This window comes from Lucilia sericata, unplaced genomic scaffold (assembly GCF_015586225.1).
Source record: "Lucilia sericata isolate MDLA Ls3-8-SP2 unplaced genomic scaffold, ASM1558622v1 Contig002114F_arrow, whole genome shotgun sequence".
Classification (NCBI taxonomy): Eukaryota; Metazoa; Arthropoda; class Insecta; order Diptera; family Calliphoridae; genus Lucilia; species Lucilia sericata.
Window position 1 is genome coordinate 1 of NW_023995964.1, and position 24,424 is coordinate 24,424.

General features: G+C 31.9%; 1 protein-coding gene across 2 annotated transcripts; it reads left to right on the top strand.

Annotated features, from left to right (window-relative positions):
* The first annotated feature begins 3,913 nt into the window (after window positions 1-3,913).
* On the top strand, window positions 3,914-21,894 carry LOC119613427 (adenylate cyclase type 8-like). 2 transcript variants are annotated; one of them, XM_037969446.1, is made up of 9 exons: window positions 3,914-4,126; window positions 4,339-4,496; window positions 8,013-8,146; window positions 11,297-11,406; window positions 16,263-16,432; window positions 16,595-16,776; window positions 18,523-18,647; window positions 18,845-19,466; window positions 19,530-21,894. In XM_037969446.1, exons 2-9 carry the CDS (start codon window positions 4,366-4,368, stop codon window positions 20,141-20,143), a joined length of 2,088 nt encoding a protein of 695 aa, XP_037825374.1. In that variant the 5' UTR covers window positions 3,914-4,126; window positions 4,339-4,365; the 3' UTR covers window positions 20,144-21,894. The 2 variants fall into 2 exon arrangements, with proteins under 2 accessions (XP_037825374.1, XP_037825373.1); XM_037969445.1 differs by having other exon boundaries at window positions 18,845-21,894.
* Window positions 21,895-24,424: the final 2,530 nt, after the last annotated feature.

Here is a 24,424-nt window from a genome sequence, read left to right on the forward strand (position 1 = left end):
AATTGGAAAATGAAAGTGTATTCAGCTATATAAAGATGTATCCTTTGGGTGCATTTTAGCAGCTGTATAAATGTAATTATGTATAGTAAAACGTAATAGGTATTATAAATGTTGTGCGAGTATTAAAAATTTCCATTTGAATGAGTTTTAGCTATAAGTTTAAAAATTTAAGTGACAAGTTTTCTTTAATAATTAATGTATGTTTATTGTAATTACTTCAATATGTTGTAGTTCTTAATTATAAACACTTGTGGGAATAGCAATTCTAATAAAAATCTAATATTTTACATAGAAGTTTACAAACTTATTTATTAAGGCGTATATTTAATTTTAATTCATAAATAATTAAATATCACTCATACGCTTGTAGTTGTTTCTCCAAAAACGTGTTTAAGTAATTATAAAAAAGATTTTTTTAGATTTCCTTTAAATCCTAATTAAAAGTAAATAACTTTTCATATTAAATAAATGTTAAATAACTTATTAAAAAAAGGAAATTAAGTTTAAGATTTATTTACTCATTAAATTTTCACATCCACCTTTTTGTAAGGAAAAGGTAACAAAGCAACTATTTACAAAACAATTTCCATTTTAATAAATTTTAATCGTTTAGCACAAACAACAACATTTCAAAACAAATTTTTAATTGACACCAAAATACAAACGTTTACACGCATTTTAAAAGCCACCAGAACGTGACTTTCACTAAACATTTGAGAAAAGGTGGGAGGAGTTTTATTGTTAAATTTCTTAGACATTTTTGCAAAAGTTCAAACAACCCTAAAGCTCTAAATATGTACTAAAAAAAAAAAAACATCATAATCAAACCAGTAAAAGTGTTTCTGTGTTTTTTTTTCCTTAAAATCTTTATCAATTTGTAGCACCTTTTTAAAGTCAAAGTTTTTATTAACTTTTCTTGCTTACTTTCATGTTTCTTTTTTCTTTCTGAAAGGATGTCTCTCAGAAAAACAAGGTGGTTTAACCCAAAAACTTTTTATACAACTTTTCAGTGTATTTGCTCCCATTTTATACATATTTACATTAAAAAAAAAAAAACTTAATAACAAACACATATAAAAGTAAATAAAAGAAAGTTTTTAAATTAGTCCTTATAAAGATATTAATGTTGTAGTGTAATGCTTAATTTTTAAAATAACCTGCAGCAGCCTTGTTTTGTCGGCTGTTTAAAGCTTCGAAAAATTAATCTTTAAAGATCTTAACTATAACAAGGACTCGTGCAGTTCTAGTTCAATTTTCTAATTCTGTAAGTAAAGTGTTCTGCTAATTTTTTTGTAATTTAATTTTAAAATAATTAATATGTGAATATTAACTTATATTAAATTTAAATTTTAATGAATTATTTTGGAGAAACCACAATGTCGTTTTAAAATGACTTGTACCTATTATAAAAAGTTATAATATATTTTTTGCTCCTATTTCAGGAAGAAACATAAATGTACATTAAATTACGCTACTTAGATACATTTGAGATTAAATTTAATTTAAATTTGATTAAAATAAAGTGCAAGTTAAGAAATAATTTAAATACGATATCATATTTAATGTTATATGTACTGCTTTACAACAAACCTGTTTTTTTATTTTTGCCATGACAAGTCACTGACATCCCCTCAAATGTCAGATGGATGTCTTTTAAAAGTCGTGAAAAAGGTAAAAACAGACAAAATATCACACAAAGATTTTCATGTATAAACTAAAAGCTCATAAAAATGTAAAAATTTCGACTATCAACAGGCTGTTGAAGAAGTCGTAAAGAGAAATGAGCGAACTAAAAAAGGAAATAAAAACAAAAAAATATTAAATATACGTGCACATACAAACATACAAAAAAGGACAAGTCGTTTCGGTAATGACATTTAATGACAGTTGGTTAACGAAAAAAATGTCAAAGAAATATTGCACGTTTTTTCAACACATTTAAATTTGTTTGTGTCTCATGATTTTTGTCTGGGAGGAAGTGTTAGAAACTTGAGAGACTAGAACTGAACTAGAACTGAACTAGAACTGAACTAGAACTGAACTAGAACTGAACTAGAACTGAACTAGAACTGAACTAGAACTGAACTAGAACTGAACTAGAACTGAACTAGAACTGAACTAGAACTGAACTAGAACTGAACTAGAACTGAACTAGAACTGAACTAGAACTGAACTAGAACTGAACTAGAACTGAAATAGAACTGAACTAGAACTGAACTAGAACTGAACTAGAACTGAACTAGAACTGAACTAGAACTGAACTAGAACTGAACTAGAACTGAACTAGAACTGAACTAGAACTGAACTAGAACTGAACTAGAACTGAAATAGAACTGAACTAGAACTTAACTAGAACTGAACTAGAACTGAACTAGAACTGAACTAGAACTGAACTAGAACTGAACTAGAACTGAACTAGAACTGAACTAGAACTGAACTAGAACTGAACTAGAACTGAACTAGAACTGAACTAGAACTGAACTAGAACTGAACTAGAACTGAACTAGAACTGAACTAGAACTGAACTAGAACTGAACTAGAACTGAACTAGAACTGAACTAGAACTGAACTAGAACTGAACTAGAACTGAACTAGAACTGAACTAGAACTGAACTAGAACTGAACTAGAACTGAACTAGAACTGAACTAGAACTGAACTAGAACTGAACTAGAACTGAACTAGAACTGAACTAGAACTGAAGTAGAACTGAACTAGAACTGAACTAGAACTGAACTAGAACTGAACTAGAACTGAACTAGAACTGAACTAGAACTGAACTAGAACTGAACTAGAACTGAACTAGAACTGAACTAGAACTGAACTAGAACTGAACTAGAACTGAACTAGAACTGAACTAGAACTGAACTAGAACTGAACTAGAACTGAACTAGAACTGAACTAGAACTGAACTAGAACTGAACTAGAACTGAACTAGAACTGAACTAGAACTGAACTAGAACTGAACTAGAACTGAACTAGAACTGAACTAGAACTGAACTAGAACTGAACTAGAACTGAACTAGAACTGAACTAGAACTGAACTAGAACTGAACTAGAACTGAACTAGAACTGAACTAGAACTGAACTAGAACTGAACTAGAACTGAACTAGAACTGAACTAGAACTGAACTAGAACTGAACTAGAACTGAACTAGAACTGAACTAGAACTGAACTAGAACTGAACTAGAACTGAACTAGAACTGAACTAGAACTGAACTAGAACTGAACTAGAACTGAACTAGAAACTGAACTAGAACTGAACTAGAACTGAACTAGAACTGAACTAGAACTGAACTAGAACTGAACTAGAACTGAACTAGAACTGAACTAGAACTGAACTAGAACTGAACTAGAACTGAACTAGAACTGAACTAGAACTGAACTAGAACTGAACTAGAACTGAACTAGAACTGAACTAGAACTGAACTAGAACTGAACTAGAACTGAACTAGAACTGAACTAGAACTGAACTAGAACTGAACTAGAACTGAACTAGAACTGAACTAGAACTGAACTAGAACTGAACTAGAACTGAACTAGAACTGAACTAGAACTGAACTAGAACTGAACTAGAACTGAACTAGAACTGAACTAGAACTGAACTAGAACTGAACTAGAACTGAACTAGAACTGAACTAGAACTGAACTAGAACTGAACTAGAACAGAATTAGAACTGAACTACAATTAAACTAGAAGTTTTTATTACGTGTTAAAATTTGTAGTATTCTTACTGCAGGGTATATTTTAGTTATGATAAATGGTTCATTTCAGTCTTATTTACTTATTTAGTCCTATATCTTAATAAATTATTAGATAATTATTAAATATCATTAATTTCTTTTTCTCTCTCTTTCAGTTTCATGAAATTGTACTTAATTTTACAACGCCAACAAGTCTGATTACATCTGAGGATGGCAACAGCATATTTAGCAGCATAAATAACAACAACAGTAATAGCATTAGTAAAAGTACTAGCAGCAACAATAATACATCATTATTTGTAGATGATATAAATTATGAAGATACAATAAAATTGTTAGCAACAACAATACCACCCACCGATGAAGCAACAGCAGGTGCAAATTTCAAATACTTTAACTGTGATTATTATTTAGCCATTAATGTAAGTACACTTACAAGAACAACAACAGCAGCAACAACTGGTACCTGTCGCTGTCACGCACAGTTACAGTATGTTACACTTATTATGTACTTTATAAAATATAAAGAAATAACATAAATAATAATATAATATTTTATCCACTTCTTTTCTTCATTCTTCTCGTTTTCATTTTGGTTTTGTTTATGTCGTGTAATCTTTATCTTTTGATTTAGACCTTTTTGTTGCTGACATTACTCTCCATGATGACCTGTGCCACTTATCAAGTTCTACGCATCTTGTTGAAGTCAATTTTATTGTTGATGGCTTCGGCTTATTACATTGGATTTTCCATTTATTTTCTCGTTCAGGAGGAAATTCATTTTATGTTAGAGTAAGTTTTTCCCCCCTCAGTTAACTTTTGCTTTTTAACACATACATATACTTAACACATATACTTACTAAGATGGTACATTTTATTTTATTTATAGTTAAACTTTTTTTAGTTGAAGTTTATTTCTTTTATATAAAATTTTCCCGCCGTAACACATAAAAACATGTTAAATGAAACATAAACTTGTTGTTGTTGCAAGTGAAGTGTTGGCTGGTGGGTTTTTAGGTGTAAGCACAGGGTCAATAGGTTGTAAATAAAAATATTTCATGTCGTTTGTAGACATTGTAAAGTATCTTCCTCTTTTAACATAATTCGTTTATATAGAATTGGCAATTGGAAATAAGAGCATTTTTTATTATTTATTTATACGTGAGCTGTGTGAAATATTTTATTAATGAGGCCAAAGGACTAAAAATTAAATAACAGAAATGAAGCAGAATAATTGTTTGGGACGTGTAAATGTTAGGTTTTTGAAATGTTTTTCAAATGTTAAGTGTTTGAAGGTTAAATTTTTAACTTAAAAAAATGATCAAATCTGTTGTAGGATATTACAGGAACGAATCGATAAACATCATCTAAATGATTTTTTACTTTATTTGATATAGACCTTATCAATAGCTCATAGTCTGAAATGAAGCAGAATAATTGTATAAAATAATTGTATAGAATAAATAAAAGTTAAATTTTTAACTTAAAAATATTATCAAATCTGTTGTGGGATATTACAGGAACGAATCGATAAACATCATCTAAATGATTTTTTTACTTTATTTGATATATACCGTATCAATAGCTCATAGTTTGGACTATAGACTAGTATCTAGTCTGAACTGTGGATTATTCTCTAGCCTGGATTATAGACTAGTCTCTTACTCTGGGCTATAGACTGCTGTCTAGTATGGAAAATAGAATTGCTTCAATCTGAACTACGGACTAGTTTCTAGTCGGGATTCTAGTATAACCTATTCTAATTTTTAGTGTAGACTATAAACTGAAATGTAGACCAGTGTCTTGTCTGGACTATAGTCTAGTCAGAACTATACCCTAGTCTCTTGCCTGAACTATAGACTAGTCTGGACTATAAGCTAGTCACTATTATACATACATATATACCAGAGTAGAGAGTCTGTAATCCAGAATAGAGAATAGTCTGTAGGTCAGACTATATACTAGTCTGAAGTTCAGACTAGAGACCAGTTTATAGTCCATAGTTAAGACTAGATACTACTCTATAGCCCAGAGTAGAGATGTGTCTACAATCCAGAATAGAGAATAGTCTAGATTCTACACTAGATACTAGTCTGTAGTTCAGTCTAGATTCTAGTTTATATTCCAGAGTAGATACCAGTCTGTAAACCAGATTGGAGACTAGTCTGTAGTTCAGTTTATAGACAAGTCTGTAGCCCAGTTTGTAGGCCAGACTAAATACTAGTCTGAAGTCCAGACTAAAGACCAGTGTGTAGTCCAAAGCTAAGTCTAGATACTTGTCTATAGCCAAGAGTAGAGATTAGGGTGATCGATTATTCGACATTTTCCAAAAACCGGTTTTCGAATAGTTCGAATAGTTGGCATTTCAAAAAAACCGGTTGATATTTTTCAAATTCAGAAAAAATCGGTTAACCGGTTTTTCATTATAAATAAAAAAATATATTTTAATTTGAAAAAATTAATGTTTATGTTTAAATTTGATTGATAAAACATGGCCCGAAATGATTTTTAACAGTTTAACAGATTATAACTTTAGATCTAGTCGTCTGATTTACATTATTTCTTTAATATAAAAAATTAGGAAAATAGTGGGCACTTCTGTTAAACATAAGGTACTATGTAATCCTAGCTTATTCTGCCCTGTTTAGGAAATTTTCATAGGCATTCCAACCAACACTTCCATAATATTTCAGCCGTAAATTAATTATTGTAATTGGAATATAATCTTAAGATTGATAAAATTTTATCAAACAGTTATCAATTTTCCAAAAAAAATTTTTTAAATAATTAGGAAAATCAAAAAAGTTTAACCAAAGGTGCTTTAGAAAATTATACCCTAGTTCCTCGACTCGAATATTTTTAAAATTAATAATAATATTTCAGCCGTAAATTAATTATTGTAATTGGAATATAATCTTAAGATTGATAAAATTTTATCAAACAGTTATCAATTTTACAAATAAAATTTTTTAAATAATTAGGAAAATCAAAAAAGTTTAACCAAAGGTGCTTTAGAAAATTATACCCTAGTTCCTCGACTCGAATATTTTTAAAATTTAGACGGGCTGTATTATTATTTACTTCAAAATTTCATTTAAATAATCTTTGAATACAAAGCAAATGAAAGTATTCGAAACCGGTTTTTAAAAAGTAAAAAACCGGGTTATTCGATATTCGAAAAATCAACATTTAGAAAAAACCGACACTGGTAAAGCAGAAAAAACCGGTTTTAAAACCGGTTGAAAAATCGAGTCGATCACCCTAGTAGAGATTAGTCTACTATACATACTAGAGAATAGTAGTACAGTCCAGACTAGATACTAGTCTGTAGTTCAGACTAGAGTTTAGTTTATAGTACAGAGTATATACTAGACTGTAGTCCAGATTGGAGACTAGTCTGTAGTCCAGATTAGATAAATGTCCAAAGTCCAGACTAGAGACCATTCTATAGTCCATAGTTAAGACTAGATACTATTCTATAGCCCAGAGAAGAGATTAGTCTACAATCCAGACTAGAGAGTAGTTTACATTCCAGACTAGATACTAGTATGTAGTTCAAACTATATTCTAGTTTATAGTTTATAGAGTAGATACTAGTATGTTGTCCACACTAGACACTAGTCTATAGTCCATGCTAAATAGTCTATAATTTTAGACTAAATATTAGTCTATAGCTCAGACTAAATACTCGAAATCGAAATTGGGTTATTTTCTTAAATTCACCTTCCTTCTTTCACTTCTAGAATCTTATTCTTTTAACAAATCATCCTATTGACAGAAGATAACTCTTTAAGTTAAATTTAATCAGAATTGTTAACATTAAAAAGTTACTTAATGAAAAACAATCCACTTTACAACTGTCCTCCACCACCACAACATTACATTATGTACATAAATGCTATAATATAATTTAAAATTCTTGACACAATTTAATAATGCACAACAACAATATGATTTCATTGTAAAATTTATTAATAAATATTTTTACTTCTATTTTTCTTTCTATTTCAATTTATTTTACTTTCCCTCACTGAACGAATGGATGATTGGTTTTCCTGTGTGCCTTGTCGTGCTTTTTTTTTTCTTATGCTAATGGAACAATGAATGAAATACCACAACTACTCAACCACTTAAAAACAATTTTAAATGTATGCGTATCGTACACCTGTTCCCATTGCAAAAACGAAATCTATGCAATTGCATTTGTTTATGGCCTGTTAAACGGGGGGCGTTCACATGAATGTTATTGATGATGATGGCATTTATCGATGCATTTCTTACTTTTCTATTCCTTATCAAATGCATTAGCAATGAAGAAGCACTATTGCGTTATATAATTGATTCAATTTTCCTTTTTGCTTTTATGGTTGCATTGATTTTTCACAGCCATCAAACAGAGGCAACGTATCGTTTGGATTTCATTTGGAAGTTGCAAGCAACGGGTGAGTACATGCTAGTATATTAAAGGTGTATAAGTATTAGGGGAGTAACATATTTGATTTGTTTTATGGATTGTAAACTAGACTCTAGTATTGGACTATATACTGCTTCGTAAACTATAGGATCATGACTAGTGTATAGTTTAGACTAGGGAGCAGTATATTGTCCAGAGTAGAGAGAACTTTAAAATCCAAACTGGAGAGTAATTCATATTTCAGACTAGCGACTAGTCTGTAGTATGAATTGTAGACTTTTCTCTAGTCTGGACTATATATTAATCCCAATTCTACGATTTATACTAGTCTCTATTCTAATAATTTCTAGTCGGGACTACATACTAGTCCAGTTTGAATTATAAACTTCTCTTTAGTCTGGAAAATATACTACTCCCTAATCTGGAATAGTCACGATTCAATAGTTTAGAGAGTAGTATATAGTCCATACTAGAGTCTAGTTTACATAAAAAAAAAGCTATATATTAGGGTGTAGACTATAGACTAGTGTATATAGCAGAATTAGGATTAGTGTATAGTCCAATCTAGAGAATAGTCTATATTTCATACTAGAGAATAGTCAAATATCCAGACAAGTGAATAATCAAAAATCCAGACTAGTGACCAGTCTATAATCCAGACTCTATAAGTACTCCATAATCCAAATTTGAGAGTCGTTTCTAGTGCAGCCTAGAGTCAAGACTATAGACCAGACTAGAGAGAATAGTCCAGAGTAGTGACTATAGTCGAGATTAGAGACTAAACTATAGTCTATACTAGTACAGACTAAAGACTAGTCCAGGCTAGAAACTAAAATATAGTCCGGACTAGAGACTAGACTATAATTCAGACTAGAGACTAAAATAAAGTACAGACTAGAGACTAAACTATAGTCCAGGCTAAAGACTAGTCTATAGTACAGACTTGAGACTAGACTACATTCCAGACTTCAGACTAGACTATAGTCCAGACAAGAGACTAGTGTACACTCTTGACTAGGTACTAGCCTATAGTCCAGACTAGAGGTTAGTCTATTCCCCAGACTATAGACAAGTCTATAGTTACGATTAAAGACTAATCTATAGTCTGTACTCTAGACAAGAGAGTAGAGTAGCTTCTAGTACAGTTTGGAGTATAGTCGAAGTCCAACTAGTATATATTTGGTGTCATAAGATATCTTTGGCTTTCATAAAATTAACGTCCTAAGGAACGAACCAGAACCGATTTTTTCTTAAGATCTGATTATTTGAGGGAATTTTTTTTTCGCCAAAATTACTAAAAAATCCGATTTTTTACCAAAAATGTTCCGATTTTTTACCAAAAATGTTCCGATTTTTTTACCAAAAAATTCCGATTTTTTAATAAAAATCTGATTTTCATTAAAAATCCAATTTTTCACTATAATAAGATTTTTCACTAAAAATACGATTTTTCACTAAAAATACGATTTTTCTCTAAAAATACGATTTTTCACTAAAAATACGATTTTTCACTAGAATTACGATTTTTCACTAAAAATACGATTTTTCACTAAAAATACGATTTTTCACTAAAAATACGATTTTTCACTAGAATTACGATTTTTCACTAAAAATACGATTTTTCACTAAAAATACGATTTTTCACTAAAAATACGACTTTTCACTAAAAATACGATTTTTCACTAAAAATACGATTTTTCACTATAAATACGATTTTTCACTATAAATACGATTTTCCACTAAAAATACGATTTTCCACTAAAAATACGATTTTTCACTAAAAATACGATATTTCACTATAAATACAATTTTTCACTAGAAATACGATTTTTCACTAGAAATACGATTTTTCACTAAAAATCTGATTTTTCACAATATATACGATTTTTCACTAGAAATACGATTTTTCACTAGAAATATGATTTTTCACTAAAAATCTTTGGATTTTCACTGAAAATCAAAAATTTCACTTAAAATCAGATTTGTCACCAAAAACTCCTTTTAGAGTAGATCCAGTTTTTACTTGAATTTAGCATTTTCCTAACCTTGAACTACATTAAATTTTTCGAACAATCTGTTAAATTAACCTTGAAACCGAAAAAAAGCACAAAAGAAATGGAAACATCTTGACAGCATAAATATTATTCTTTAACATTACAACAGCGAGATTGAATTAAAAAAAGACCTCCATTGTGTGGCAACAACAAAATAAAATAAAAACTTAACGGAAATAGAATCAATGTCTCTATTATTTTTTATTTCCATCTTTATGTTATTTTTTTGTATTTTTCTTGTTTTCTATTCTATTTTTGCTTTCGTTTTCTTCAACAAGTTTTGTTCCACCAACATCTTGACTTAAATTGAATTAAGTTGTGCGTAGCAAGCAAAGTGTCATTGCAACATTGAATATTTTTGTTTTGTATTGAGTTGAGTTAAAGGAATGTTGGTTGTATCGTCTGTGTAGTTGGTTAGATTGTTAGAGTGAAACTTTAATGTAAATAATGGGAAATTAAATAAAATTGTGGGAAGTATGAAGACGACTAGTGTGGTATTCGAGTTGTGAAATTTCTTTTGAATATAAAGGATTTATATTATGGTTTGATTCACATTAAGATCGACAAAACCATATTATAAAGTAAAATTTCCATTTAAAAGTAGGTTTTGGTCTAAGCACATATTCCCCGAAATTTTAAGAATTGTATAGCATCATTGAAACCAAAACCAGGATACAGTTTCTAAAAGAGTAATTTAGAGTTTAAAAGATATAAACATTGTTAAATGAATGCATTCCTTAACACAACTTTTTGAAATTTTAATACAGCAAAATTTATTGACAATATTTTGCAATACACTTTTGACTTTATTGCAGCCATTTAAAGAACAATGCAAACAAGTACTACTAATAATTTAATATTATTTAAATTCATTCCTTACAATGAATATAGCAACTGAATGAAAACGTAGAACAATAAATAAAGTGAATTGCACGTAAAAACTTTATTATATTTATATACTTTTTTATTTTACAATGCAGTTGTTTTTTTTTTTTTTTAAAGAACAACTTAAAATAAAACAAAACGTAACAAAAATGAAGTATTGGAAATTCATGAATAAGAAAACAAAAATATTATTATTTCATGCAAAAAAATACTGACTATTTTCTTTCTGTTTCTTGCAGAGGAAAAGGAAGACATGGAACACTTACAAGCGTACAATCGCAAACTGTTGGAAAACATTTTGCCCGTACATGTGGCAGAACATTTTCTGAGTCGTGATAAAAATATTGATGTAAGTTTATTTATAGTTGGAAATTTTTTACTTTTATTTTTAAAAGTTATTATAGGTGAGTAAGATAAAGTTAAGTGTGAAATGCAATGTAGTTGGTTGAAGTAAGTAGCTATTGGAATTGATGTACTACACAAACAAACAGAGATTTTAATGTGATTTTGGCAACTTGGGATTTCTTTTCTTATTACAAAATAGTGAGTACATGTTATGAATGATTCTCTACACAGAGGTCCCACATAAGGGTCAGCGATATGAGGTATCACGTAGTAGCTAAATCCGAAATATTTTAATTACCAACATATTCACATTAAAGAATAAGATAATGCAGACTTAAAAAACGTCCAGATAATAGACCAGAATGTAGTTATAGTCTATAGTCGAGTTTATAGTCGAGTCTATAGTCGAGTCTATAGTCGAGTCTATAGTCGAGTCTATAGTCGAGTCTATAGTCGAGTCTATAGTCGAGTCTATAGTCGAGTCTATAGTCGAATCTATAGTCGAGTCTATAGTGGAGTCTATAGTCGAGTCTATAGTCGAGTCTATAGTCGAGTCTATAGTCGAGTCTATAGTCGAATCTATAGTCGAATCTATAGTCGAGTCTATAGTCGAGTCTATAGTCGAGTCTATAGTTGAGTCTATAGTCGAGTCTATAGTCGAGTCTATAGTCGAGTCTATAGTCGAGTCTATAGTCGAGTCTATAGTCGAGTCTATAGTCGAGTCTATAGTCGAATCTATAGTCGAGTCTATAGTCGAGTCTATAGTCGAGTCTATAGTCGAGTCTATAGTCGAGTCTATAGTCGAGTCTATAGTCGAATCTATAGTCGAGTCTATAGTCGAGTCTATAGTCGAGTCTATAGTTGAGTCTATAGTCGAATCTATAGTCGAGTCTATAGTCGAGTCTATAGTCGAGTCTATAGTCGAGTCTATAGTTGAGTCTATAGTCGAGTCTATAGTTGAGTCTATAGTCGAGTCTATAGTCGAGTCTATAGTCGAGTCTATAGTCTAGTCTATAGTCTAGTCTATAGTCGAATCTATAGTCGAGTCTATAGTCGAGTCTATAGTCGAGTCTATAGTCGAGTCTATAGTCGAATCTATAGTCGAGTCTATAGTCGAGTCTATAGTCGAGTCTATAGTTGAGTCTATAGTCGAGTCTATAGTCGAGTCTATAGTCGAGTCTATAGTCGAGTCTATAGTCGAGTCTATAGTCGAGTCTATAGTCTAGTCTATAGTCTAGTCTATAGTCTAGTCTATAGTCTAGTCTATAGTCTAGTCTATAGTCTAGTCTATAGTCTAGTCTATAGTCTAGTCTATAGTCTAGTCTATAGTCTAGTCTATAGTCTAGTCTATAGTCTAGTCTATAGTCTAGTCTATAGTCTAGTCTATAGTCTAGTCTATAGTCTAGTCTATAGTCTAGTCTATAGTCTAGTCTATAGTCTAGTCTATAGTCTAGTCTATAGTCTAGTCTATAGTCTAGTCTATAGTCTAGTCTATAGTCTAGTCTATAGTCTAGTCTATAGTCTAGTTATAGTCTAGTCTATAGTCTAGTCTATAGTCTAGTCTATAGTCTAGTCTATAGTCTAGTCTATAGTCTAGTCTATAGTCTAGTCTATAGTCTAGTCTATAGTCTAGTCTATAGTCTAGTCTATAGTCTAGTCTATAGTCTAGTCTATAGTCTAGTCTATAGTCTAGTCTATAGTCTAGTCTATCAGTCTAGTCTATAGTCTAGTCTATAGTCTAGTCTATAGTCTAGTCTATAGTCTAGTCTATAGTCCTAGTCTATAGTCCTAGTCTATAGTCTAGTCTATAGTCATAGTTAGTCTAGTCTATAGTCTAGTCTATAGTCTGATATAGTCTAGTCTATAGTCTAGTCTATAGTCTAGTCTATAGTCTAGTCTATAGTCTAGTCTATAGTCTAGTCTATAGTCTAGTCTATAGTCTAGTCTATAGTCTAGTCTATAGTCTAGTCTATAGTCTAGTCTATAGTCTAGTCTATAGTCTAGTCTATAGTCTAGTCTATAGTCTAGTCTATAGTCTAGTCTCTAGTCTGTCTATAGTCTAGTATATAGTCTAGTCTATAGTCTAGTCTATAGTCTAGTCTATAGTCTAGTCTTAGAGTCTAGTCTATAGTCTAGTCTATAGATCTAGTCTATAGTCTAGTCTATAGTCCTAGTCTATAGTCTAGTCTATAGTCTAGGTCTATAGTCTAGTCTATAGTCTAGTCTATAGTCTAGTCTATAGTCTAGTCTATAGTCTAGTCTTAGTCTATAGTCTAGTCTATAGTCTAGTCTATAGTCTAGTCTATAGTCTAGTCTATAGTCTAGTCTATAGTCTAGTCTATAGTCTAGTCTATAGTCTAGTCTATAGTCTAGTCTATAGTCTAGTCTATAGTCTAGTCTATAGTCTAGTCTAGTCTATAGTCTAGTCTATAGTCTAGTCTATAGTCTAGTCTATAGTCTAGTCTATAGTCTAGTCTATAGTCTAGTCTATAGTCTAGTCTATAGTCTAGTCTATAGTCTAGTCTATAGTCTAGTCTATAGTCTAGTCTATAGTCTAGTCTATAGTCTAGTCTATAGTCTAGTCTATAGTCTAGTCTATAGTCTAGTCTATAGTCTAGTCATAGTCTAGTCTATAGTCTAGTCTATAGTCTAGTCTATAGTCTAGTCTATAGTCTAGTCTATAGTCTAGTCTGTAGTCTAGTCTATAGTCTAGTCTATAGTCTAGTCTATAGTCTAGTCTATAGTCTAGTCTTAGTCTAGTCTATAGTCTAGTCTATAGTCTAGTCTATAGTCTAGTCTATAGTCTAGTCTATAGTCTAGTCTATAGTCTAGTCTATAGTCTAGTCTATAGTCTAGTCTATAGTCTAGTCTATAGTCTAGTCTATAGTCTAGTCTATAGTCTAGTCTATAGTCTAGTCTATAGTCTAGTCTATAGTCTAGTCTATAGTCTAGTCTATAGTCTAGTCTATAGTCTAGTCTATAGTCTAGTCTATAGTCTAGTCTATAGTCTAGTCTATAGTCTAGTCTATAGTCTAGTCTATAGTCTAGTCTATAGTCTAGTCTATAGTCTAGTCTATAGTCTAGTCTATAGTCTAGTCTATAGTCTAGTCTATAGTCTAGTCTATAGTCTAGTCTATAGTCTAGTCTATAGTCTAGTCTATAGTCTAGTCTATAGTCTAGTCTATAGTCTAGTCTATAGTCTAGTCTATAGTCTAGTCTATAGTCTAGTCTATAGTCTAGTCTATAGTCTAGTCTATAGTCTAGTCTATAGTCTAGTCTATAGTCTAGTCTATAGTCTAGTCTATAGTCTAGTCTATAGTCTAGTCTATAGTCTAGTCTATAGTCTAGTCTATAGTCTAGTCTATAGTCTAGTCTATAGTCTAGTCTATAGTCTAGTCTATAGTCTAGTCTATAGTCTAGTCTATAGTCTAGTCTATAGTCTAGTCTATAGTCTAGTCTATAGTCTAGTCTATAGTCTAGTCTATAGTCTAGTCTATAGTCTAGTCTATAGTCTAGTCTATAGTCTAGTCTATAGTCTAGTCTATAGTCTAGTCTATAGTCTAGTCTATAGTCTAGTCTATAGTCTAGTCTATAGTCTAGTCTATAGTCTAGTCTATAGTCTAGTCTATAGTCTAGTCTATAGTCTAGTCTATAGTCTAGTCTATAGTCTAGTCTATAGTCTAGTCTATAGTCTAGTCTATAGTCTAGTCTATAGTCTAGTCTATAGTCTAGTCATAGTCTAGTCTATAGTCTAGTCTATAGTCTAGTCTATAGTCTAGTCTATAGTCTAGTCTATAGTCTAGTCTATAGTCTAGTCTATAGTCTAGTCTATAGTCTAGTTTATAGTCTAGTTCTAGTCTAGTCTAGTCTATAGTCTAGTCTATAGTCTAGTCTATAGTCTAGTCTAGTCTAGTCTAGTCTATAGTCTAGTCTATAGTCTAGTCTATAGTCTAGTCTATAGTCTAGTGTAGTCTATAGTCTAGTGTAGTCTATAGTCTAGTCTAGTCTATAGTCTAGTCTATAGTCTTGTCTATAGTCTTATCTATAGTCTAGTCTATAGTCAATTTAAATTATAAATATTCCATTTAAGTTATTAATATTCCAACTTAAGTTCTTAAATAGCCTTTTATAAAAATAAAAACTGAAACTTGCTAAATCACGTTCTACTTATCGAATCTTCATAAGCAAACTTTCTGCATATATATGTGTCCATTTACTATGTAATTTAGCATGACCATATTTTCTTAAGTCTAACAATGATTATTATTAAAATGTCACTTTTTAAGCTCTTATACTAGTTCTAGTCTCGTAATCGTACAAACAAATCAACACTTGTGTCTGAATAAATTGTTACATCTTATTATTTCTTTCATTCGGGTTTTTTTAGTTTAAATAAACGTCATTCAGTTATGTGTCAATGCAGAAAGTTTTATTATATTTTAACTATGACTAGCATGTTATATATTCTCATACAATATGGAAAATGCATATAAGTGGTAGGGTGAGCGGTGAATATGAAATAAACAGCTTGTTTAAAATTATAAACGGTTAAAACAGAAAACCATTGTTCATTGACCTCAAAACTAATAAAACTTTCAAAAATTGTAATAATATTTAAATAAAAGTGTTTAATATTGTGGGTTTTGGGAACACCCTAACTGCTACCATATGATGGTAGATACTAATAGTATACAAAAGAAGTACAAACAACTTCTTCATATTTTTTTGCTACTTATATCTTTACTTCACTTCTATTTATTTAGATTTTTTCATACACAATTATTTTCACACTTACATACACACACATAGTAACTTATTTATATTTTTCTTTATTATTTTCTTTCCACTTTCTTTTGACAGGATTTATATCACGAACAATGCGATAGTGTTTGTATTTTATTCGCTTCAATACCAAATTTTAGTGAATTCTATGTTGAGCTGGAAGGAAATAACGAGGGTGTCGAATGTTTACGTCTGCTCAATGAAATTATAGCGGATTTTGATGAATTACTAAGTGAAGAACGTTTTCGGTAAGTGATGGTGGAGTAGAGAGAAAGAAAATAAATAATAAACTACAATACACTTCAAATAGTAAATAAAACGTAATCAATTTATATACAACAATAATTCATGACATAAATTTAATTTTCGTTCCTTTTTTTCATTCATAAATTATTCTTTTGTAACTTTAGTTATATTGAAAAGATTAAGAGTACAGGTGCTACTTATATGGCTGCTTCGGGATTAACAGCTCAGACTTGTGATCTGGTGAATTATAAACATATTACAGCTATGGCGGAATATGCATTACAGTTGTTCGATAAAATCGAAGAAGTTAATATGCATTCGTTTAATAATTTTCGTATGAGAATTGGTAAGTTGGGAGGGTGGTTTTTGGGGAATTGAGGTTGTAAAATAAATTTAATTAAAAAAACAATAAGGGTTTTTCAAAAAAGATGGACCGATTTAAGCGCTCTTTAAAAAACATGTGTTTTTGGTGAGCCTTTTTGCATTTTCTGTTGTAGTTGTTTTCCTTTCCTAAGAGTTTTTAAAAGTTCCATTTAACTGAGTTTTCTTTGGCCTTAAGTTTTCGCGAAAACCCAGGAATTTAGGGCATTTTCCAAACAATCGGACTTTGGTCTGCTTTCGTTTTAGATCCAAACATGTCGGATGATCAACTGCGAGTACTGGCTATAAATTAAAACAAGTTAGGTTAGCAGGTTGTTCATTGCTGTTAACACTAGGGACTCAGTTGGTTCAATATATTAGTACACTTCGACCCAAATACTCTGGATTCCTATCCAAACCAGTCTGTCGCACGAATAAGGATTTTATTCTTTGATAGATCCGTTAGATCGTGCACGAAGTTGGCTCCTAATACATTAAATCTATGCTCAGCTAGGGCAGGGATTTGACAGAAGAGAGTAATACTGTATTCTTCCTCTTCGTCTTGACAGTTCTTGCAGAGTTAATTACTAAGTAGGTTCAGTCTTCTAGCATGGAGCCCAAAGGGTAAGAGGCCAGTCACCACTGCAATGAGTCATATGACGGTCCCATGAACTTTGCCAGCCTATAGGTAGCTTCAATCGATCATTTCTGTTTCTTGGCTCCAAATCGAAAGATGATGGCATACTGGAACAGGAGCTTCCTTCAAACTTCCTGCCCAATGTAGCGTACTTCAGGCTTTTCTATGATCCATAAAACGGGCTGCAAATTGGCTCAGGGTTTATCGAATATTCAACGATGATATTCGAATATATAACGATTTGGTTAGGCTGCCCTAAGGGCTATAAGTGACGTTTATACAACATCACACTTGGTCCTAGAATACCGGGCTCCCTAAATGAGATGGTGAAACATTCCACAGTAGGACTGTACTGGAGTCCAGGTCATCAACAGATACCTGGCAATATCAACGCGGCATCTCTTGCGAAAGTTGGTTCCTCACTGACAACAAAGCACACCGAATATTTTATATGTCTACCGCTTTCAAGCTGCAAGCGCTCGATTCATGGTACATTGGCCTGACTGAGTCATATGCCACATACCGATTGTCCTGAGTCTAATCGCTGAGTTAAAGGTAACATCTTGAGTCATTAGATCAACAGTTAACCAATTTATCATCGAAATAACAAATCTCTTCCGGTAGACGTCCATTCGTAGGGATGTCCATTAGACAAGTTCACCGTATAACAGTATGGGTATGTCGAAGAGCTATTTAGTATTCATGAGATTTATACCACAGGTTTTTCCCATAGCTTTTCTGCATGATGATAAGGTCGCTACCACTTTGGATGAATTCATATCTAGACCAATATTTGTACTTGAGTTACTTAGATTTGAGTGCAGTTTCCACTCTCACCGATAGAGTATATATATATATTAACCAGATATTGTAACAGAGACGTCATACACGTACGCCATAGACTTAAGTTCCATAAGAAGGAGGTGCAAGGTTCCATAGAAATAGAGACAGAACAAGTTACTTTAAGGTCAGTCTCAAAGATAAAAGTATATATAAGGATAAACTGTACCACGAAATTTTGAGTTCCAGAACTTAAAAGAAAAATCTTTGAAATCATTAAACATAAATTTCACGTTTCACTTTCTTTCTGTATAGGCATTAACATTGGACCAGTTGTGGCGGGTGTAATCGGAGCACGTAAGCCTCAATATGATATCTGGGGTAATGCTGTAAATGTTGCATCACGCATGGACTCAACGGGCTTAGTCGATCATATACAAGTAAGTAGAAAAAAACAAAATTGTTCAAACATTTTTAATTAACTTAGATGGTAATGTTCTTACATCACTTTTTATTGCAAAATTTGTCTTATACACATAAAATTGTCCTTATACCTTCACACGTATAATTTTCCTATTATTCCTTCTTTATAACTTTCATTCTTTGCTGCAACACGTACCATTAACGCCAACGAAAGGTCACTGAAGAAACCTATCAAATTCTAAAGCCACGTGGCTTCAAATTAACTTGTCGTGGTAAAGTTAATGTCAAAGGTAAAGGTTCCATGATCACGTACTTCCTAGAGGGTAAATTACCCGAAGACAAAATACAAAATCAAACATCACTACAATCAGAAATTATAATGGAAACAGCAACAGTGGAAAAAGAAGAAACCAACCAAAATGGAGATATTGTAAATATGGACACTAAACCGGAAGAGAGCATAAAATGCCCACCAGATACGCTGGCGCTATCGAAACAGGTTAGCAGCAATTTAACGGAATCAGAAGATTTATCACCCGATATTGATCTCAATTCAAATATGAGTAATCTAACAGCACAACGACGTAAATCCCTGTGTAGACAACACAATATATCATCCTCCTTTGGTACAACGGTGAGTTCGAATACCTCGGTAACGCCGTGTATATCGAATAGTTCAAGTGTTATAACTATAGGCACTCTACCAACTATAGCCAAAAATAATTCCTCCTCCATTGAAAACACCTCTGAGGGTAATAGTTTAATGAGCAAGGCGAATTTCCTGCCGCGCACGGCACTGGATGAGTTAAAGGACGGGGAGACGGAGAGTGACAAGGGTACGCATAAAAATTCTATAGAAAATTTAGAAATATTACTCAAAAATAATATAAGCCTCTCAGATCTTAATAACAAACAACAACTGAACCTAAGAGTCACAGAGGCAACACGTAATCCCTATAAAAAGACCACCGAAACCGCTACAGTTGTTGGTGGTTGTGGTAATGTGGTAGCCAAAAGAAAACATCGATCTGTTACCACTATTACGGCAGCAACGACGGCGAATAGTAGCAAACATTCATCCTCATCTCCCCAACGTTATTCGGATACAACGCATTTGTTGAAGGACTCTTCAACACTGACCCCGCCACCATCTCCAACACATTTAAACGATACAAATGATACATTTGAAACACCTTGCGAACTAACATTCTCCTCTCAATCATCCACCACCTCACCTGACTCCAAAGCCATATGGTTAAATCTTAAGCCCCATCATCAGCATGCAAAACAAAATCATCATAAACATCATTTAGCTATGAAAACATCACAGTCGTTAAGTCCTCTGGGTCTCTACAGCGAAGTTATCAATATACCCAATTCACGTAGTATGGTTGTTATGACGGCAACTGCAGAAAACTCCCCAGCAGCTATGACTACAACTACTCCCGAAACTTCACACACCAACAATTCCATAAATTCCTCAGTACCATTAACCGATGTGGTAAGTACTTAAGGAGCCGCTTCTAAAATAAGTAAGTTCGCTTCAGTATTATAGTATTTTCATATACATTCTCATGTTGTTGTTTTTTCGTTTCATACGAAAGAAAACACTAAAATTGTAGAAATCTGTTCCTATTTATGAAATTGTAAATACATTTTTTTTACAAGTAGCAAGTACATACAAGCATTTATGTTTATATACTTAATAGTTTGTATGTATATGTTGCTGTATAGTTATATTTTTTATGTTTAAGTAGATATCTATAACTCTCTTCTATATATTGTATGTATGTAATGTAGTATATAATAGTAAAAAAGTAACACATCATCACTTAACAAGGGGGCAATTGCAGGTATTAAATCTAGATAGTATTTTTATATTGTTAAGAAACAGAGGAAGATAGGACATACATGGATAGGAGAAGCAGTTTAGTGGAAAATTATGGCACGCAGGATGTTTGCTATGCTCGACTTTTACACAAAACACAAATAGCAAGCCATACAGTCGACATTTGTTGCAACAATACAATTGCCAACAGCTTTTCCCAAAATATTGTTCCATATTTGATGTTCACGAATGGTCGTTATTTTTCATTCGTGAACTTTAATGACAGCTTGAACTTTTTTCTGTTTTGCAATTTTATAATCTCTAATTAGTCGATGTTACTTATTTGCTTATGATTCATTCTATGACATATTGTTTAAATATTTAGAGGCTTCACGGAACAAAAAACTAAATCTGCGTCAACCGTTTAGCAATATCATTTATTATGTATGATTTCAGTTACTTACATTCCGAAAGTATCTTCAGGCTTCAAAGTTATATTTTCATGCAATTATGACTTCTTGCAGTTTAAACTTGTTCGGATATTGCTAATAAAGGTAACTGTTTCCATATATTTGATCTCACTATAGTCATTCTTCTTGTCATGTGCGGCTTGGTTTCTATGTTAATGATATTACCATTTTATCGCCATATTCTGTACATTCATTTGCTTCATATATGCATCATATTGCATAGTTTAGTTATAGTTTCTCGAAGAGTTTAAATTTCTGCATCTTTTCAATCCTGACAGATCCATAGTAGATTTATTTCTGCACAAATTGTCGCAAACATACATATTCATTCGTGTTTATTTTACCACTAATGATCTCGACAACTTTGACATTAAGGTCGATAGACTAATCCATATCAAAGTGAATTAAACAGTGGAACACGAAAAAATATAACCATATGCGGACACCACTACGTTATAAAAGATCAAAAAACAAAAGACCCTTGTCTCCCAAAGTTATGTATTTTTTTTATGGGCTCTCAAAGATTTTGGGACTCGTTGTAATTTTTACCTAAAAGTGACAATAATTGCGAACATATAAAACAAAACAACTTCATTTTCAATATCGAAATCGGAAAAAAACACAAAAAATTTTTCTGTTTATGCGTATACTTAATATTTGTAATATCAATAAATCATCAACACGTATACGTGCAGGTGCCGTTAATAGAAGGAGAGCAATTTCACAATGTAAAAATTTCCACTTGAAATGAAAAAATTAAGATGAAGTTTTATTTGATTTTATATGTTCACAATGTTTGTTCTTTATGACAAGAGCTACAACTTTGCCTCAGAGAGTAAATGAAAATTCCGAACGATTTGCAAGATATAAGTCTGAGAAAATTATGACTTTTTTGCAAAAATTACATTGAGGGCTCGTAAAAAAGTACATGACTTTCGGCAAAACTGGGAGACGGGGCTTTCTGTTTTCGTTTTTTATTATGTAGTGGTATCCGAAAGTGGTTATATTTCCATGACTACACACAGTGTTATTCTACCAAATGGCATATAGAGATGTATGGATTGAAGTAATGTTCGATCTCGACTCTTGTGACTAAAAGTTCTCAAGGCATCCTCATCGTTCGCCTTGTCCAATCGCTTAAAGAACCCAGTTACCCTAGCAATGGCGGATAAGGTATTATTATGTGAACCTACAATACCATTGCTTATAATGCATTACATTTTTTAATTTCGAAAAGCTTACTCTCTTTTTCCACAGATTTACTCTCACTGAAGTCACGTACGATCTTGAATCTTGTGACTTTAATGTTCTGCTGATAAGAGTTTGTAAGGCATCTTAGTCGATCGACTAATCCAATCGCTTAAAGAAGAAGATAAGGGATTGGAATCTGTAATGGGAAAAAATACAAATCAGATGTATACGATTCTTTATGTTGACTCTTGAAGAGGTCATAGATAACAAGCATGATAGAACTCCATGAACTCCTTCCTTTAATGGTTGATATTGATCATTAAAAAAAGTATCGAAAAGTTATATCAGTTTGGGCCCTAGAAATTCTGGAGATGTTTGACTAGTACATCTCCACATCGCGGCTTTTAATTATAGATTAACTTCTATGATATTATATTTTTTGATATTTACTCTAAAAGTATTTGAAAGAACATACAGATCTAGTAATTTAAACAGAACGCGATTAAAATACTATTAATTAGAAGGAAATAGAACATTTGTTGTCCTATTCTGATCTTAACTGTTGTCTAAAGTCGTTAAATAGTCTTCCATTTCATTCAAATGGGAGTTAAGATCACGAATACATCAAGTCTATGGCCAAATGATTTCAAACACATTTTTTTAACACATCACAAACAGCGCCATAATTTTCCTCACAACTGCTTTCTTGAATTTATTATCATATACGTAGTATGTCAGTATAAGTACATTTTAGTATACATTTACGTCAAATACAACTATGTAAGTATGAAGAATGTTTAAGTATAGAAACTAACAACTATAAATAAAAACTATAAAAAAAAAATTTGTAAAATATTTTTTTTTTTTTTGCAAACTAGAGATATTTGAATTTAACTTCAACAGAAAAAAATGAAATTTTCTAACAAAAATACTTTACGAACGTAGTCAGGTTACTTAAGAATAGAATGAAAGTAAAACTTGAAAAATGTTAACGAAAAATAAAAACTTATGTAAATTTTTGTAAATTTCTTAGATGTATAATTTTTGTTTTAGATATTTGCAAATAATGCACAAAGGATTTATATTTAAGAAATAAAAATAATATTTAATACATTGGAAATCTGATTATAGGAAAAGGTTTCATTTTGATTTTTGATAAAAATTTTAAATTCGTTTGCAAATCAGGCTCAGTAGAGAGAAAGTATTAAAGAATTGGGAGAAAATTATACATATTTTAAATTTTTTACATTCGAACCTACAAGAAGTGAACAAAACCATAATGTAATATCGGTTTCAAATGAAATTGTTGTTTTCTTCTTAATACTGTGTGTCATAAGGTTTGTTGTAGATGTGAAAAAGTTAATATTTGTTAAGGCATTAGGGTGGTATATATTATAGTTGTTATTCTAAAATATCCCCAACTAAGTCACTATCACTTTATAGAATTTCATTAGAGCAAATACCCATAGGAAATCGTTGCTACTCAAATGTCTCTAAACTGGGGGACAGAAAGTGCCTGGGTTTCTATTTTAAAGACTAAGAAATAGAAATATACTACCGCCTACCTAATCCGGGTAGATGTCTGTCTAAGGATATATCAGAATACTCTTACAGAGGTAAGCTTTGCATCATATGTTTACCAGATCATTCGGGAGTAGTCTGCAACGCCAGAGAACTTGATGTAGTTAACTTGACGAACACAAAATCATTCGTCGCAACAAGGTTCGAAATATGGACGATAGAGTACCGTAAGGTCTCTGGGAATAACGAAATGGTGGATAGAATCACAAAAATCTTATGTTGTGACCCTAAGGAGAGCAGGATAATATGACTCCTCAAAATAAGCAATTTTGATGTTAGTATGATGGTACGTATTTAGAGTAGAGACCCATGATCACGTGCACAACTGTACATAATTGGCCCTGCGGATTCAGACGAATGTACAGCATGTGGTTCGTACAGTGAAACTCTAGAGCACTTTGTCGTTCTCAGGCTTTCAACGAAATTAGATCCAAATATCTTTGATCAAAATATTCCTGGTATAACATCCATCACGAATATCGATTGGAGAATTCTAAGAAATTACATCCAGGAAACAAAGTTCCTGAACACAATAATAACTTCAATGATCACTATATAACGTTTTTTTGTTACCAACAAATATTTTCCATGAAAAGGAGCGCACAAATGACCCGATAGTGATCTGGATGTATTTCTTCAGATATAGAATTCAACGTCATAGCAACGTAACCTATACTGTAAATCATGTCAGTCCGTCTGTAGTGGGTGATACAGGGCCATATTT